Raw genomic sequence first — 20,191 nt, forward strand, 5'->3', positions numbered from 1 at the left:
CCCAGGTTATACACAGCTTTAGAAAATGGATACCCTGGGTTCAGATAAGGCGATCAAAGGGGAGCTTTGCAGAGCGTGCCAGGCTCAAGTCAGTGACAGAAAAAGCAAACTTTTGACCTTCTGGGTGTTTCTAGTTCACCAAAGAAACTCAATCACACACCAAGGAATTGATTTTACAAAAGGCTGATTTGAAGCTTGGCTCCCCGGATCCCATACTAAAATTCCTCCCTGGTGCTTTTTTCAGGAAGGCAGAGAGAAGTGAAGAGAAGTGAGAGTGAATCCAGTGCACTTTGACAGCTGCTGAGTTCATTCCCTGGCTTTCGGGATTTCCCACCCTACTAGGAGGAAGGATATAAGTAGTTTTCAAGGAGTGGGTGGAAAGCATTTTCCCTAATTCAGGGTTCAAACATGGCGTCTGTAGGTTCCAGGAAAATGAACACTGAAGTGCTGGTGTGTATCCGCTTATAGCTTCCTTGATTAGTTTATTTTTGTAAAAGTGTCCGTAGCTTTCTTCGGATCCTCAGAGAGGTCTGTAGACCAAACTAGGTTAAGAACTGTTGCCCTGTGTCCTACATTATTTCCCATTCCCCTGGCATTGGGGACAGAGACCCTGAAGGTAGAGGTCCAGTAGTGGGTGATGAACCGCCACTGTGGTCAAATTCCCTGAATAAGGAAACTGATTATCCCATTGGCTCCCTCCCGAATGACATTATACCAACCTCTACTCCGACAGTAACTGAAATGAGAAATCACTCCCTCCACCACAGTCTCACTCCGGCATCATTTATTCCTTTCATAACACTCAGTATATTTCATTATAACCTTCTCCCTACCTCTTGCCCCCATCCCAGTACGAATAGGCCTGCTTCGGCCATCCTGCTCTGGACAGACTCCTTATCCTTATCTGCTTATTCTCGGCAAAAGAGCCTTGACTAAAATCACCTGAGTACATCCTGTTCTTGTTTCTATTCTTAACAATACCCAAAGGGATTATTATAATCCAGGACTATATAAAGGCATAAAAAGGATTGAGATCGCTGAGCTTAGCTAAACATTGACTCCTAAGTAACAAACCATAAACAACATCCATCTCTATTACGGGGCGTTGTTCCGATGTCAGCAGAATTGGTGAAATCCTCGGGCAGGCCAACTTGAGAAGGGACACGTGTCCATGGCCTAAACTCTTCCTGTTACTATTTCTGTTGTTGACACTTTTCCTAGCCCGCTCTTGGCCCACCCCTAACTACTCCGTTCCTTATGTCAGTATTAATATGATAATTGGAAAGAATTATCAGTCCCTTTTTTCCCATTCTGCAACTTGTAAAAGTTCAGACTATGTAAAATAGAGAATCTTCTATGTAAATCTTCAGACTATGTAAAATAGAGAATCTTCATCCAGCACAGCATTGCACCGATAGTACCATCTTTCCTATTTTGCTAATACTCTAGGGTGTCACTGAATTGATCATCCAGGAGAAATGCTACACCACGACCACGGGTGTAGACCGGGATCATCCAGGCAAACCGGGACATGGTCCCTGCACCCTGCACAGAACCATGCGGTGCTCAGTGATTCGTTCTTTTCTCTCACGCACAACTTGCATCACCTGCTTCATATTGGATCTCTCTCCCAGCTAAGGCGGAAAAGGTAGAATACGCTCTGGAGCAAGAAGATAACAAATCCCAAGTTAGGAACTCCCTGAAGAAAGAAATCGCCAATTTGCGGAAGTCAGGAACAAGGCTGCTCCCCGCCTTACATTATTCCATAGTCCTTTGCGGCAGCCCCCAGCTGCAGCCTTGCTCTTCAACCATCTCACATTCCCTGACATGCCCACTAGGCCATATTACAGTTAATTCCCTGACTTGGCTCCACAAATTGCATATAAATTTAAAACATCCTTCAGGAATCATGTAATCTAAAAGACAACCACTGAGAGGCGCCTGCATGGCTCAGTCGGTTAAGCGTCTGCCTTCAGCTCCATGATCGCAGGGTCCTGGGCTCGAGTCCCATATCGGGGGCGGGGGGGGGGGTCCCTGCTCTGAGGGGAGCCTGCTTCTCCCGCTTCCCCTCCCCCTCTGTCTGCCCCTCCCCCCGCACGTGCACGTGCACCTGGGCGCACTCTCTCTCTCTCTCTTTCTCTCCCCCTCGCTCTTTCTCAAATAGATTAAAAAGATAACTACTGAATCTATACCAGGATTACCAGGAGCTAGGGGTGCAAGAAAAACCAGCCTCATGCTCATTCTTTCTTCTTTCCACAGATTCGAAACGTGGCAGCAAATCTCTGCGTGGACAGCAAGCATGGAGTCACAGGCACTGAACTGAGGCTGGACATCTGTATCAAGGATGGTTCTGAAAGGACGTGGTCTCATGAACAGGTAGGTCAGCAACCAGAAGTGACAGGAGCAAGCGGGGCTGAGGCAGGCATGGAAGCATAGGGTGAGATCTCTAACCGGGACGGGTGGGACGTGCAGTGGGGTCGGTGCAGAGCTGGACGCCACCAACCAGCTCTGTTGTTCAGTGAATTACTTACCTTCTTGGTTTCTGTTTCCTCTCAGAGCAGCTGTGATAATCAATTGAGATCGTGTACCAAAATGTGCTTTAAATAGTAGAAAGGATGGTAGAAACGTCCTAGGCTTATATTTCCTTTCCCAGAATGGTAGTCTTCAAACCAGGAAAAGCCTGTAGAGTGCTATGTAATCTTCCAACTAAACGTCACAGTTTTACTGAAAGACTCTTTGTTATTCTGTAAGTGTTTTGCGACTTTATCTCATCTTGTTTCCCCTCTGGTGATATATTGAAAAGAATCCTTTACATACCCCTCTTGTTGCTGTAGCAGTCTGTCATCCTACACATGAAAGACAACTTTGAGGCAGTAACAGCCCATCATGGGCTTCCTGGGATACTTTGGAACTATTTATTGCCTTTGATTGAAAAGCATTTCAGGGCAATTCTGTTTATTAAGTGAGTTGCGACTCCTGACCCCCTTTGAAAACTGATGGTCCTTATAACGGACTTTCCTCACAGTGTCATTTGCAAAAGAGAAAAGATAGTGGGTAGAATTGTGTCTGCCCCTTTTTATTTTCTTAATTTTTAATTATGAAAAATCGAATAGGGGGATGCCTGTGGCTCAGTCGGTTAAGTGTCTGCCTTCAGCTCAGGTCATGATCCCAGGGTCCTGGGATCGAGCCCCATATGGGGCTCCTTGCTCCCCAGGGAGCCTGCTTTTCCCTCTGCCTCTGCCTGAAGCTCCCCCTGCTTGTGCTGTCTCTTTCTTTGACAAATAAATAAATAAAATCTTTTTTAAAAATCAAATAGGAAACTATAAAAAATATTATAACACACCTTGGCACAGTCATTACACAGATTGAACAAGTATCTGCAGCTATTGCCATATTTTTTAAAAGAATAAAATATACAGATACAGGTAAAGCCCCTTCCCTATCGTACTCCCCCTCTCCCTCTGCAAAAGGCTACATCCCACGTTCAGGATAGCATAAATTGCCTGTGCTTTGTTTCCAGAATTTTCCATAATGCCTCTCTTATGAAAATCGGAAACAGTAGACAAGCAGTTTCCAGTAAGGCTTGAGTTTTCTCCTATAGCTAGCATCCTCAAGGACCCATCTTGTATAGGAAACTAGTGAAGACAAACGATGCCCAGCCTAGGATCTTAAAGAGCTGTTCGGGTATGCTGAGCTACATCATGTCGGCACCTCGCTGGCCTCCCCCCGCTGTCCCATCCGACCCCGCGTGTGGCCAACACCACAGTGCAGAGCAACGTGATTCGGGAAAGCCGCGGGGAACCAAGTGCACAGCACAGGGCAGAATTAACGCCATCAGCCAACGCACCAACACTGCCCCTCCCCGATCGGTCATCTGGCCCTTGCACTCTGATCCACAGCCTCATGGTGTTCCAGAAGGATCGTGGGCCTTGCAGTCAGGCTCACCTAGATTGCAGCCACCTTAACCTGTGTGACCTTGTGAAATTGTTACATCTTTCCAAGCTGGAGTTCCTCCACCTCTAAATAGGGACAGTAATATTCACCCCACAAACAGGTTTATTATGAGAATAAACCGTGTCTACGATATAAGAGCATCTTGCTCCTGTGGTAGGGGCAAAATAAATGTACTTTCCCTTCTGCTTTATGCCATCTCCTCCCCCGGACCACTTTATACTAACACTAAATTAGAAAATTCTCTCAGATCCAAGCTGCCAAAACCAAATACTATTTATCATTCACTCAAATATATCTTGCAGCGAGCAGACACCTATCAGATGGGTTTTAAGGAAGGCTCTGCAGGGGCGCCTGGGTGGCTCAGTCAGTTAAGCGTCCGCCGTCAGCTCAGGTCATGATCCCCGGGTCCTGGGATCGAGCCCCACATCAGGCTCCCTGCTCAGCACGGAGTCTTCTTTTCCCTCTCCCTCTGCCCCTCCTCCCTGCCTGTGCTCTCCCTCTCTCTCTCTCAAATTTAAAAAAATGTTTTTGAATAAAAAAGCTCTGCAGCTCCAGGATTTACTGATGGGAAGGAATATCAGCAAAAGTTGACTTGCCCCTACTTCCCCCATCTCCTTCGGTAAGCACCACAGGAATGTTACTAGGGATGTGAGGAATAGTCTGGCCTGTCACCTCCAAGAAGCAATTTTGACTTCAGCCTGGGAGCAAGAAAGAAGGCTTCAGAGGCCTATCAGTAGGACCCACATTTAGAGTGGAAAAGGATACTTTTTTAAAGAAAAAAGAAAAAGAAGCATGCCGTATGGAAAATCTATGTCTATTGGGCTAAATCCCTCTCTACCCTGTGCAGCCCAACCAGGAAACACACCTAGCCAGCCATTGATAGGAAGTATGCCTTGCCTGAATGCCTGAATCAAGTTTCATAGTTCTATCCCCTGGAATGTTCTAGAATGAAATATGATCTGGATCACAGATTTTATTTGACATCCATAAAATACATGTAAATAAAACCAGCTATACCGCATACACTTTAAAAATGGTTTCTTTTTCCCTCCTCATGCCGAACTGCCAAAATCTATGTCATGTAATTCAATAAATAGTCACCAGAGGGCAGCACCAGACAAGCAGACACCTACATGAGGCACAAAAAGACCAGTTAATACAGAAAAGATTCCTGATCTCTAGAGATTCTGAAAACAGAGCTACAGGGAGATTAAACAAAGTTGACAGGAGGTAAAAAAATGAATCGTCTTTGAAATACATATTACAATATATTGGCTTGGTGATTAAAACATTACAAGCTGCTTTGTTTTTCCAATAATCATCTGTAAGCTTTATTCACTGTATTACTCAGTGACTTACATGAATTAAGACTCATTCTTCTCCATTTAGATTAAAATGTCTGGGCGAAAAAAGAAGTATATCAGAGCAGGAAAATTATAGGTATTCTTTGTTATTCAACAGCATTCAAAGAACCCACAAGGGGCACTTATTAGAGTTGAAATGATCCTTTTTAACAAATGGCAAAAATAAAACACAAATGAATAAGCAAAATAGTTACATGGGAAATAAAGGATCGTCTACTGAAGCACCGTTATAAGAAAATGCCTCTTGCTGCAGAACACCAGCGATGTCTAATGTGGCTTCTGTGAAGGAAGCAATTTGTGTGATTCACTTTTCCAGGGCCTTCTATTTAGCTGTTTGAGATCACTGTAGCATTGTGTGCTGGCTTTCAGCTTCCTTTAGGGACCAAGAAAGAAAAAGCAGAGAGAACTTAATAAGACTGTAAGGTCTGGAAAGAATACCCTCCAAATGCCATTAGGAGTCCAAGGGAGAGGGAAGGGAGGAAGTGGCCTACAGTTTGGACCTGGCAGCAGACTCTGATCTCATGCTGGGGAGGAAGCATTGTGGCCGAGCAGGCCTTCCTCCTGCTGAGGAAGCAGGTCTCCCTTCGCAAGACCTGGAGTGGAGATGTGCACAGAGAGATGGGAGCAAGTCCATGTATGTGGTAAGGGACTGATTCCCAGGATACACAGCCTCACTCGCAGAACAGAGTTGGGTACCGAGTAGAACATGCACTACCTCAGATTTCTGCCAACCACATAACAAGGAAATAAAATAGAACCACCCAACGGAGAGAAAAATATTTTCAGTCTTCTCAAATCAGGTAGCAAGCTCAAGGTGATAAGTGTATTTGCAGTACTAAGTCTAGTTGAGCTTATTCGTATGACACAGTATAAACCCGGGCAACATTACACATACCACATTGATAGCAAAGCAAAGAAGTACAAGTTATGTATCATTCTGGATCTATATTTAAAAGTAGCAAGTGGAGAGATTAACATCCATTTACTCTAAAACTGAGGATTTGAGGTTGGAAAAAAAATCAAAAGTTATTGTACAGGAAGCCTGAATGAAATCTAAATCCTTCCATCAGTAAGGAACAGTCCAAGGGTAAGAGACAAACTATAAATGTCACAATAACATCATCACATGCAAACGATGAAAATACATTCACAATGTCCGCTCATTTCTGGTTCGACAAAATTGCACAGGAGAAAGCGTGCCTAATGAATGAAAGGCTTGGTGCCTGATTGGATTGACATGGCCATTAGGATAAGATAAATGGCAATAGAAAGCATTCCGAAGACATAAGAGAGAAAAATTCTAGCTAATGGTAGGTGCTGAAGAATAAAGCAGTTGATATAATCTGGAAATGTCACTTGGGGTGCAGGAAAGTAATCACCATGTAATCATGATGATGATGATGATGATGATGATGATGATATAGCATAAAACACTGTAGAGACTACCAGCTAACAACCAATCTACAAATTTAAGAATGATTATTGCGCTACAATGACAAATCTAGGAATGAGAAATAAAAGTCCCCTAAGGAGCCCTGGGATATAATTGGGACAATAGATGAATAAGTCTATCAAGAGAAGAATTTGTTAATGTTTGCTTTAACACAGGAATTCTTTTGTACTTAACTGATCCATTTAATAAAAAATAAGAAAAGTAAAAATTAAGAAAGTAAAAAGTAAAAAAAAGAAATAAAGACTGTCTATAAAAGAAGATATAAGCCAGGGCGCCTGGGTGGCTCAGTCAGTTAAGCGTCCGACTCGGTTTCGGCTCAGGTACTGGTCTCAAGGGTGGTGGGATTGAGCCCTGCATCTGGCTCCCCGCTTAGCAGGGAGACTGCTTGAAGATTCTCTCCCTCTGCCCCTCCCCCCACTTGCTCACCGTTCTCTCTCTCTCTCTAATAAATAAATATATCTTTTAAAAAAAGGCATAAACCAGGGGGCCTGGATGACTCATTCCATTGAGCAGGGTACTCTTGATTTCAGCTCAGGTCAGGATCTCAGTGTCATGAGATCAAGCCCTCCATGAGATTCTCTCCCTCTCCCTCTCCCTCTGCCCCTCCCTCAAGTCCCCCACCCTCCCACCCCCCTGCTCTCTCAAAATAAATTAATTTAAAAAAAAAAAAAGAACGCATGAGACTGAACACTTGAAGTGTGGTGGTGACCAACCATTTAACTTCTCCAGGCCTGATTTTCCCCAACTGTATAATAAGGAACTGTGTTAGGTAATGATGACAGTCCCTTTCAGCTCTAGCCTTCTATGTGTACCCAAAAAGGGAAGCTGAGGCAGAGAGGGAAATGGAAAAACCAATCAAGACCACTAGTTCCCGCATGGGTTGGGCTGCTTATAGTACCAAGGAAATGTGATATTTAAGTGAAATTAAGACTTAATCATGGGGCGCCTGGGTGGCTCAGTCGGTTAAGCAACTGCCTTCGGCTCAGGTCATGATCCTGGAGTCCCGGGATCAAGTCCCGCATCAGGCTCCCTGCTCGGCAGGGAGTCTGCTTCTCCCTCTGGCCTTCCTCCCTCTCATGCTCTGTCTCTCATTCTCTCTCTCTCAAATAAATAAATAAAATCTTTAAAAAAAAAAAAAAAGACTTAATCAGTGCCAACGACAGGTTTGTAGGACAGGAAGTTTCTATTTCAGTAATAGGTAACCAAGTCCAGAATCACTGAAGATGGAAGTTCAAAAAATAATATATTGTTGACATTGTTATGATTGGACACAAACAGCACAAATTCATTTGAAGGACTAAAAAGACTAATTGATTAATCTTGTCAGCTATCCCCATGAACTTTCTGTTAATGTAATGAGTGCAAGTTTTCATTTATTCAATAGAAATTCTTAGACATTTATTATACGTCATGAATTGTTCTGGATGCTGGAAACGCAGAGATAAGAAAGATGTGATTCCAACCATTAAGGATCTCACTTTCTAGTGAGAGATACAGAGACACAGACTGATGATCATGATGAAATAAGTTAAAGGATGAGAAGGAATAAAGGGTTTGAAGAGGAAGGCTTCTTGGATGAATGGGCATCTGGACTGAACCTCAAAGAACTGATGAGCATAAACTAGGTTGGCTGGGGAATGTTGACCTCCTCCTGACCACAGGGACTCTCACAAACAAAGTCACAGAAGGGAAAATACAGCCTGATTAGCGCAAGGAGTTACAAATGTTCTTGAAGTGAGATATCATTGGCATACGACATTCGACTAACCTCAGTCACACAACGTAATGATTCAGTGTTTGTACATATTGCGAACTGATCACTAGAGCAAATCTATCTAACACACGTCTCCACACATAGTCACAGGATTTGTTTTTCTGGTGGTGAGACCTGTTAAGATCCACTCTCTTAGCAACTTCCAAAGGTTTTGTTGTTGCTGGAATATAAACTAAGGGAAAAGGGTTGCAGCTGGAGGAAAATGGAAAAGGCCAGATTGTGGGAAATGCTTTATATGTTAAATGATGTAGGAAAGACATTAGGGTTTGAAGCCGACGGCCAAGAAAGAATTCTTGAGGCGTCTTTGGTGCAAAAAGGTGGTTGTATTAAAGCACAGGGAGCAGAAAGAGCGGCACTGGGGTCATGAGGAGCGGCGCATTGTATACTTTCAAGTTGGGAGTGGGTTAGGGATAGGAATTTTGGAAGCAAGTTTTCCAGGACCTCGAGGGGGCTAGCTATTGTTGGGAAAAGTCATTTATTACCGTCTAATAAAACCTTAGTCATCAGACCCTTCAGATGTATATCAGTGGGCCATATGCTTGGGGGGTGATTGCCAACAGGTATGTTGGGGGGGTAGAGATAAAGGAAATTTCTAAAGGAATTTTTATACGTTAAAGTAGGCTTACAGGATGGGAGGGGCGCACGGGGGGGTGCAGGGTTAAGATTCCTTTTGCCCTTAGCAAAGTGTCAACATGGAAGCAGTTGAGTCCCTAGAAGAAGGTCATTCTACCTGTTTCACGGACTTGTCAGTAGCCTGTAGGTAGTAAGGAAATTTAATAATTCCTCTTCTGCCTTTGTTTCCCACATCATTAAAGAGTTTGTATTGTGTTCTCTAAGGGTTATGCGAAAACATGGTGAGATTTCAGGCCAAGAGGTAACATAGTCAAACGGTTGTGAAGGAAGGTGGGAAAGACACCAATCAGGAAGTCATTTCAGTAGTCCAGACAAGAAATATTGAGAGCAAACATAATGGAAATAGAGAGGAAGAGACGTCTTCCAGCAATATTGGGAGACAAAAATGGTAAGACTTGCTAATTGATTAAAGAATGAGGGTGAGGGAGACAAAGGGGTTAAAAGATGAAAGACTCCCAGGTTGGCACGTGAATACTATGACCACCAACTAAAACAAAATAAAGGAGTAGGAACAGGCTTAGAAGGAAAGAAAATCAATTGAATTTAGGATGTTTTGAATTTGAGATGTCCATGGGGCATGGAGGTGTGAAATCCTACATGGAGTTGGACACATCACAGATGATAAGTTATCAACGTATTGATGAGAGTTGGACTGAGCATGCATAGTAGCAACCAGAGGGGGTAAAAGACAAGGTCCAAGGGAGAACCCTGAGCCGCACCTGTGTTGAAGACAGATACAAGAGGGACATGAGCAAGATAGAGGAATAGGGTAACAGGAACCCGGTATTTCAGAAGCCAAGGGACTAGTGAGTTCTGACTTGAAGAGAGTGATGAAATTAGAAATACATAGCTGATCGACACTTTTCCTTGATAAGTCTCTGTCCTGCATGGGATTTAAATGAATCCAGAAATGTCTCAGTCCACCATCATATGGGTGGGGAGGGGAGGGGGACTATAGGAAAAAAGACCACACGATGTCTCTTCCTGAGTCTATTTCACAGGTCTCACCCAAAACCTTTGTCCTTCTAGTTAAAGCATTCTCTTATGTCCTATCTTCCAGGGAAACAGAATATAGTCACTCACCATTACGCAGGCAATCCACTTTCCTATGTCTGATTTACAGCATTTCTTTCCGATTTTCTTCTGACCACTTAGCCCAATGTTTTCAAGTTTTCTGCAGTCTGACCCCCACATCCCTGTTTTTGGTAGCCATTCCTGGTATTTTGCCAGATTCTCTACATTTTCTTACCCAGGTCGGAGGGAAAAACTGAAATATTCTGAGGGCCTGGTCGGTACCGAATGTATTATCTATACACAGCTCAGCAGCCTGCTGGCTTTTGTATCAACAGGACAGCTCTTTGTCTTGCATTTCACAGCTTGGCCTCACATACGCCGCCTTAAGTCGGTCCTATTGTAAGAATTACATAACCTCGTTGAAATTTTAGAACTGGAAGAAAGCATAGGGCTCATCTAGTCTATTTTCCCACTTCCTTGAGGATTTCTCCTACCAAACTCCTCGGATGGCTGACCAGCTCAAACTCAAGAAAATCCCCTTCATAGACTTGCTACTTTGCTCATCCTAAATATGAGGCAGAGCTTTGCCTTCCCTGTTCATGCATCTTTTGGGATCTGTCATTAACTAGGCCTGGTCTGGTAAACTGTTCGTGGATGAGGTCTTACATAGCAGCAGAGAACCTGCACATGATACTATCTTTATGTTTGCGATTGAATTATTATAAAAACATTACGTGACCACCAGCTGTGATGTTAATGGCTGTTCTGTTTGACAGGTTGACTGGGACCATCTCATCAGATTTTGTGTTCTGTACAGTGACACCTGAAGATGTTAAAGTGACATGTTACTAAGGCCTTTATTGAGTCCAAACAGCCAGTAAAATAGGAAAATCTAATGAAGTTGCAATATGTTGGGAAGGAAGGAAAGATGGCGGAGGAGTAGGGGACCCTCTTTCAACTGGTCCCCAGAATAGAGCTGGATATCTTCCAGACCACTCTGAGCACCCACGAAACCAGCCTGAGATGTAAGAAGATCTGGATCTATACAAACAGAATATCGCAGGTGATTGGTTTTGAGGTAGGAAGCGGGGAGCCCTGATTCTGCGGGCAGATATCGGAGGATAAACGGCAGCGGAGGGAGCCTGGCCGTGGGGATCCTACACCGCCGGTGAGTGACAGCCTTGCGCGCTGCGGACGGGCACAGACTCGCAGACCAGTAGTTGCGGAGAAAGGACTTTAGGGCAGCCCCCGGGGTGGAAACCCGGAGTGGCGGGGTCGCGCCTGCGAACTGCAGCACCCAGGACGGAAACCCGGAGCGGTGGGGTCGAACGCACATACTGGGAGCGGCTGGCGGTTTTAGAAGCACAAAGGGCAGAGACGGGCCCGACCTGGAGGCAGGACTGTGACCACTGCAGAGGGGCGCACAACCCAGGCCGCTGCAGTTTATAGCAGCACAGACAGAAATGGAGACAGTGCGGCCTGGAGAGCTCACTGAAGAACAGACTGCGGTCTCTCTGCTCTGAGGCAGAGGGTTGGAAACGGTCTCTTCTTCTCTGACTCACGGAAGAGACGCGGAAAGCCACCAGGGAAAGCCGCCAGAGAACAAAAGCCCCCAAAACTGATTCCCACTGAGCCCATCCCCCGCCACAGGGGGGCAGGGCAACTCCACCCAAACAGGGTTGCCTGAGTAACAGCGCGGCAGGTCCCGCCCGCAGAAGTCAGGCTGGGAGAACAAGAGGCCAGCAACCCTAAGGTCCCAAGAAAACAGGTGCATCTTGCCTGGGTTCTGGTCAATAATTTGGGCTCTATACATTCCCTCAAACACCCATCAACAGAATGACTAAGAGGAGGAGCTGCCAAAATAGAAAAGACTCAGAGATTATGACTTATGCTGCAGATTTACAAATGGATGCAGATATAACCAAGATGTCGGAGATGGAATTCAGGCTAGCAATTGTGAAGACAATGGCTAGAATGGAGAAATCAGTTAATGGCAACATAGAGTCTCTAAGGGCAGAAATGAAAGGTGAATTGGCAGAACTTAAAAATGCTATCAATGAGATCCAATCCAATCTAGATAATCTAACAGCTAGGGTAACTGAGGCAGAAGAGAGAATAAGCGACCTGGAAGACAATATAATAGATAAAAAGGGAAAAGAGGAGGCCAGGGAAAAACAACTAAGAATCCATGAAAATAGAATCAGAGAAATAAGTGACACCATGAAGCTTTCCAATGTCAGAATAATTGGAATCCCGGAGGGAGTGGAGAGAGAGAGAGGACTAGACGATGTATTTGAGTAAATGGTAGCTGAGAACTTCCCTAATCTGGGGAATGAAACAAACATTCACATCCTAGAAGCATAGAGGACCGCTCCCAAGATCAAGGAAAACAGGCCAACACCCTGGCATGTAATAGTAAAACTCGCAAATCTTAGAACCAAGGAAACCATCTTAAGGGCAGTTAGGGGGAAGAGATTCCTTACGTACAGAGGGAGGAACATCAGAAAGACGTCAGACCTATCCACAGAGACCTGGCAAGCCAGAAAGGCCTGGCAAGACATATTCGGGGTACTAAATGAGAAGAACATGCAGCCAAGAATACTTTATCCAGCAAGGCTTTCATTTAGAATGGACGGAGAGATGCAGAGTTTCCACGACCGGCAGAAACTGAAAGAATATGTGACCACTAAGCCGGCCCTGCAAGAAATAGTAAGGGGGCTTCTATAAAAGGAGAAAGACCCCAAGAGTCATATACAATAGAAATTTACAGGGACAATCTATAAGAACAACGTCTTCACAGGGAACATGATGACAATTAATTCATATCTTTCAATAATCACTCTCAATGTGAATGGCCTAAACACTCCCATAAAATGGCACAGGGTTGCAGATTGGATAAAAAGGCAGGACCCATCCATATGCTGCCTATAAGAGACTCATTTTGAACCTAACGATACATCCAGACTGAAAGAGAAGGGATGGAGATCCATCTTCCATGCCAGCGGACCTCAAAAGAAAGCTGGGGTAGCAATTCTTATATCAGGCAAATCAGATTTTAAACTAAAGTCTGTAATAAGAGACACAGAAGGACACTATATCATTCTTAAAGGGTCTATCCAACAAGAAGATCTAACAATTATAAATATCTATGCCCCCAACATGGGAGCAGCCATCTACATAAGCCAACTGTTAACCAAAATAGTCATATTGATAACAATATGTTAATTGTAGGAGAGCTCAATATTCCACTCTCAGCAATGGACAGATCATCTAAGCAGAAAATCAACAAGGAAACAAGAGCTTTGAATGATACATTGGACCAGATGGACCTCATAGATATTTACAGAACATTCCACCCTAAAACAACAGAATACTCATTCTTCTCGAGCGCACATGGAACTTTCTCCAGAATAGACCACATACTGGGTCACAAATCAGGTCTCAACCGATACCAAAAGATTGAGATTATTCCCTGCATACTCTCAGACCACAATGCTTTAAAATTGGAACTCAATCACAAAAAAAAATTTGGCAGAAATTCAAACACTTGGAAGCTAAAGACCATTCTGCTCAAGAATGTTTGGGTCAACCAGGGAACCAAAGAAGAACTTAAACAATTCATGGAAACCAATGAGAACGAAAACACATCAGTCCAAAACCTATGGGATACTGCAAAGGCGGTCCTAAGGGGGAAATACATAGCCATCCAAGCCTCACTCAAAAAAATAGAAAAATCCCAAATTCACCAACTAACTCTACACCTTAAAGAACTAGAGAAAAAGCAACAAACAATGCCTAAGCCACGCATTAGAAGAGAAATAATTAAAATTAAAGCAGAGATCAATGAATTAGAAACCAGAAACACAGTAGAGCAGATCAATGAAACTAGAAGTTGGTTCTTTGAAAGAACTAATAAGATTGATAAACCACTGGCCAGACTTATCCAAAAGAAAAGAGAAAGGACTCAAATTAATAAAATTATGAATGAAAGGGGAGAGATCACGACTAACACCAAGGAAATAGAAACAATTTTTAGAAATTATTATCAACAACTATATGCCAATAAACTGAGCAATCTGGATGAAATGGAGGCCTTCCTGGAAACCTATAAGCTGCCAAGACTGAAACAGGAAGAAATTGACAACCTGAAAAGGCCAATAACCAGTAACAAGATTGAAGCAGTGATCAAAAATCTCCCAAAAAACAAGAGTCCAGGGCCTGATGGATTCCCTGGGGAATTCTACCAAACATTCAAAGAAGAAATAATACCTATTCTACTGAAGCTGTTTCAAAAAATAGAAACAGAAGGAAAACTTCCAAACTCATTCTGTGAGGCCAGCATTACCTTAATCCCCAAACCAGGCAAAGACCCCATCAAAAAGGAGAATTTCAGACCGATATCCCTGATGAACATGGATTCCAAAATCCTCAATAAAATCCTAGCTAATAGGATCCAATAATACATTAAAAGGATCATCCACCATGACCAAGTGGGATTTATCCCCGGGATGCAAGGGTGGTTAAACATTCGCAAATCAATCAATGTGATAGAACACATTAATAAGAGGAGGGAGAAGAACCATATGGTCCTCTCAATTGATGCAGAAAAAGCATTTCACAAAATACAACATCCTTTCCTGATTAAAACTCTTCAGAGTATAGGGATAGAGGGAACATTCCTCAAGTTCATAAAATCCATCTATGAAAAACACACAGCCAATATCATCCTCAATGGAGAAAAGCTGAGAGCCTTTCCCTTAAGATCAGGAACACGTCAAGGATGCCCACTCTCGCCACTATTGTTCAACATAGTACTAGAAGTTCTAGCAACAACAATCAGACAACAAAAAGAAATAGAAGGTATTCAAATTGGCAAAGAAGAAGTCAAACTCTCTCTTTTCGCAGATGACATGATACTCTATGTGGAAAACCCAAAAGACTCCACCCCCAAATTACTAGAACTCATCCAGCAATTCAGTAATGTGGCAGGATACAAAATCAATGCACAGAAATCAGTTGCTTTCTTATACACTAACAACACAACTGTAGAAAGAGAAATTAGAGAAACGATTCCATTTACAATAGCACCAAAACCCATAAGATACCTTGGAATAAACCTAACCAAAGAGGTAAAGGATCTATACTCTAGGAACTACAAAACACTCATGAAAGAAATTGAAGAAGACCCAAAAAGATGGAAAAATGTTCCATGCTCATGGATCAGAAGAATAAACATTGTTAAAATGTCTACGATACCCAGAGCAATCTATACCTTCAATGCCATCCCGATCAAAATTCCAATGACAGTTTTCAAAGTGCTGGAACAAACAATCCTAAAATTTGTATGGAATCAGAAAAGACCCCGAATCACCAAGGAAATGCTGAAAAAGAAAAACAAAGCTGAGGGCATCATGTTGCCCAATTTCAAGCTATATTACAAAGCAGTGATCACCAAGACAGCATGGTACTGGCACAAAAACAGACATATAGACCAATGGAACAGAATAGAGAGCCCAGATATAGACCCTCAACTCTATGGTCAAATAATCTTTGACAAAGCAGGAAAAAACCTGCAATGGAAAAAAGACTATCTCTTCAATAAATGGTGCTGGGAAAATTGGACAGCCACATGCAGAAGAATGAAATTCGACCATTCTCTAACACCACTCACAAAGATAAACTCAAAGTGGATGAAAGACCTCAATGTGAGACAGGAATCCATCAAAATCCTAGAGGAGAACATAGGAAGTAACCTCTTTGACATCGGCCACAGCAACTTCTTTCAAGATACATCTCCAAAAGCTAGTGAAACAAAAGTAAAAATGAACTTTTGAGACTTCATCAAGATAAAAAGCTTCTGCGCAGCAAAGGAAACAGTCAACAAAACAAAGAGGCAACCCACAGAATGGGAGAAGATATTTGCTTTTTTTTTTTTAAAGATTTTATTTATTTATTTGACAGAGAGACAACGAGAGAGGGAACACAAGGAGGGGTGTGGGAGAGGGAGAAGCAGGCTTCCCGCCGAGCAGGGAGCCCAACGCGGGGCTCGATCCCAGGACGATGACACTACAGATAAAGGGCTGGTATCCAAGATCTATAAAGAACTTCTCAAACTCAACACCCAAAAATCAAATAATCAAGTCAAAAAGTGGGCAGATGATATGAAAAGACACTTCTCTGAAGAAGACATACAAATGGCTAACAGACACATGAAAAAATGTTCATCATCATTAGCCATCAGGGAAATCCAAATCAAAACCACACTGAGATACCACCTTACACCAGTTAGAATGGCAAAAATGGACAGGGAAAGAAACAACAAGTGTTGGAGAGGTTGTGGAGAAAGGGGAACCCTCTTACACTGTTGGTGGGAATGCTAGTTGGTACAGCCACTTTGGAAAACAGTGTGGAGATTCCTCAAAAATTTAAAAATAGAGCTACCCTATGGCCCAGCAATTGGGTATTTACCCCAAAGATACAGATGTAGTGAAAAGAAGGGCCATATGCACCCCAATGTTCATAGCAGCAATGTGCGCAATAGCCAAACTGTGGAAAGAGCCAAGATGCCCTTCAACAGATGAATGGATAAAGAAGATGTGGTCCATATATACACTGGAATATTACTCAGCCATCAGAAAGGATGAATACCCAACTTTTACATCCACATGGATGGGACTGGAGGAGATTATGCTAAGTGAAATAAGTCAAGCAGAGAAAGTCAATTATCATATGGTTTCCCTTATTTGCAGAACATAAGGAATAGCATGGAGGACACTAGGAGAAGGAAGGGAAAAATGGGGGGGGTGGAATTGGAGGGAGAGATGAACCATGAGAGACTATGGACTCTGAGAAACAAACAGGGTTTTAGAGGGGAGGGGGGAGGGGGGATTTGATAGCCTGGTGATCGGTATTAAGGAGGGCGCGTACTGCATGGAGCGCTGGGTGTTATACGAAAACAATGGATCGTGGATCACCACATCAAAAAGTAATGATGTATTGTATGGTGACTAACATAACATAATAAAATTTAAAAAAAGAAAGAAAGAAAGAAACTTGGGCCCCTGGCACAGGACCCCCAGCCTAAACCTTCAGGCTCCAAGTATGCACAGAAGAGGTGGGATGCTGGACAGGAAGGAATCATAATCCACTGGGACAATGGACTTCTTGGCAGTCTGGATAGATGACTAAGAAACTCTTTAATGCTTCAGTGCCAAAAGATCCCAGGATCTTGGTGCAACTTGGAATTGGGAACCCAAATAATGGATGGAAGTGCTTATCTCCAGCAGCCTGGTAGAATGGGGCTCAGAGTCAGATTTAAGGTGATTAAAAGAAAATAAAACAACACATTATTTCTTGTATCCCTAGAGTCATACCCACTACAGATATTTGGATATTTGTCTCTAAAATAACCATATTTACTTTTTATCTCTAATGTTTTATAGGTCTGTGGTGCCCCACATTTTCTGAACAAGGCTAGCATCATTGGAATAAGTATAAAATTTTCTAGGTGGCCATTTGAAGGTCAGTTTTCTTTTGCCTGTATAGATTTTTTTTTAATTGAAATATAATTGACATAACAAGGCCTGTATACATTACTAATAAACAAAACTATATCATTACTTTAAAAAAAAAGTTGCAATATGTTGTTTAAAAAAAAAACACACCCTTACAGAAGTGTTTTTTTCTTAATTCAATATATTCTAAAATCCACTTAGTGCCTCCAAAGTAGCATTTTTTATATAATAGAATGGGATGGTTAAGATAGAATGGACTAAAAGAGGAAAAGATTGGATGGAATAGCAGAGTCCATTAAATGCAGTAAGGATAAACATCCTTTCCTGAAGCTTCTGTTTTCATCCGGTTTCATCCGGGAAGGAGGAATCTGTGTATGTGTGTAAACTGTATCTCTTAACTGTGTGTTACAGTCCAAAACTTTCTATCTACATTGCCCTGCTGAATTACTCATACCAACCCCAGAAAATTAATTTGCCTATTCTTGACTTCATTAAGCTTAGCTTCCATTTAAATCAAATTTTTCAAACTGCTAGCATCCATCCGGCTCAACTCGGCTCCTGGTCTTTTTGCAGTTAATCTGCTTATTTGAGCTAACTGCGTAGCATTTGATCCAGTAACATTTTATATAATGAAGAATGTAAAGAGCCTCATTAAAGAGCTTCTTTCTCTCCCTCCCCTCCCCTCCATCTTCCCCCTTGCCACTCCCCCTTCCCTCCCTCCCTTTCTCTCTTTTCTTTCCATTCCACCGCTCTGTTATTTTTCCCGGTACTTAATTGGAAACCCCTCATTTGTATTTTTTGGCAGCCCAGACCAAAGTTTCCACTGTTGCGGCTACAGAGCTTTAGGATAGGAGCCTTTTTCAACACCTCTGTTAGGCCTGGATGGAGTTCTTTTCTGATAAACCACAAAGCCCGAATTCCACATTGCTAAAAAGACCTCCCCCCTCCTCCAGGCTCTCCAAATTGAGCTCTCTGTACCTTTTCTGCTATTGTTGTTTTTGCTAGCTCTTTACTTTTGGGTGGAGAGAAGATATTCGACCCGGTGAGCCACTGCACAGCCGAAAATTCTGCTTCGACGCCATCTCGCACAACAGTGCGGTCACTCTCTATGACTGTCACGGCATGAAGGGGAACCAGCTCTGGGGATACAGAAAGGTAAGACTCAGCTCACTGCACGCATTCTCAAACTGCTGGGCTTAAGGTTTTCTACGTCAAAAGTTCGTTAACACACTGCTTTGATTTAAGTTGTTACCCAGACACAAGTACACACGTTGGACTCAGACATTTGGAGACCTCCAGCGAAGATTACGGGAAAGATAAGCTGTGCTGCAAGGGGCGCTGCTTTTGGCTTTGCTCGGTGTGTGCACACCCATCACAATCACTCACGACCGAAAAATGGCTTTGAGGGCGCCCGGGTGGCTCAGTCGGGTAGGCGTCTGCCTTCGGCTCAGGTCACGATCCCAGCGTCCTGGGATGGAGTCCTGCCTGCATCGGGCTCCCTGCTCAGCGGGGAGTCTGCTTCTCCCTCTCCCTCCACCACTCCCCCCTGCTCCTGCTTTCTCTCTCTCTTGCTCTCAAATAAATAAATAAAATCTTTTAAAAGGAAGGAAGGAAGGAAGGGAGGGAGGGAGGAAGGGAGGGAGGGAGGAAGGGAGGGAGGAGGGGAGGGAGGAGGGGAGGGAGGAGGGGAGGGAGGAAAGAAGAAAAATGGCTTTTAGCCAGAACATGCACTGCAAATGAAGGGACTAGTCTTAGCCCAGACAACTACCAAATGGAGAGACCATGTCCCCAGTAAACCAATGTACACATATGTAATTTTTAAGAACCTCAAGTCATACACACACACACACTTACACACACACACACATACACACATACTTATGACATCCATTTATTTAGATCTCAGTCTCATTTGCTTGGGAGCTGTTTGGGTTAAGACAAGCAGATATACATAAATCCACACTCATGTAGGAGTAATTGTCATGACCTTTCTACAGACTGACCCATTTGTAATTTGGCCAAAATCCTGCCCAAGGATAACTAAGGAGAACTTATTTGGGGAATTTAAGTTTAAAAAATTATAAAGTTAACATTTAATGATAGAAAAAGAATAGTTCAAAAGCAAATATAAAAAACACATTTTATTGAGTTGATAAAGAGCAATTAATTTTTTATTTTGAAATATCTTCATCACGTTGTCTTTTGAAAACTTTTTAGGATACCACACAAATTTCTTTTCAACTTTTTTGGTTTTTAGGGCAGGACTTCTTAAACGATACAGAAAATGTCATACCCACAGTTTTAATCATGAGATTTGGCTATCCTGTGGCTGAGGTAAAACTATGGAAAGCTAAAGGGAAGATTCTGCAGAGACTCAATATGGGGGACCACTGGTTTTCATACTTGTTCCGCCACTTAATAAGCTTTCTGGTATCCACTTTTCAGGGGCGGGCACCTAAAATTATACTCAAAGGCAGACTTATTT

General features: G+C 42.9%; 1 protein-coding gene across 2 annotated transcripts in view; it reads left to right on the top strand.

The window, feature by feature from the left end:
- Positions 1-20,191, top strand: part of GALNTL6 (polypeptide N-acetylgalactosaminyltransferase like 6) — a 1,204,984-nt gene that overhangs the window by 1,170,522 nt on the left and 14,271 nt on the right. For both annotated transcript variants that reach the window (XM_045880134.2, XM_045880135.3), the window contains 2 exons: positions 2,260-2,376; positions 18,712-18,861. In XM_045880134.2, the coding sequence (XP_045736090.1) occupies positions 2,260-2,376; positions 18,712-18,861 (267 nt within the window). The remainder of the gene's footprint in view (positions 1-2,259; positions 2,377-18,711; positions 18,862-20,191) is intronic.

This window comes from Mirounga angustirostris, unplaced genomic scaffold (assembly GCF_029215605.1).
Source record: "Mirounga angustirostris isolate CCGP_5_RB_7025 unplaced genomic scaffold, mMirAng1.0.hap1 SCAF_2, whole genome shotgun sequence".
In the NCBI taxonomy this organism is placed as follows: domain Eukaryota; kingdom Metazoa; phylum Chordata; class Mammalia; order Carnivora; family Phocidae; genus Mirounga; species Mirounga angustirostris.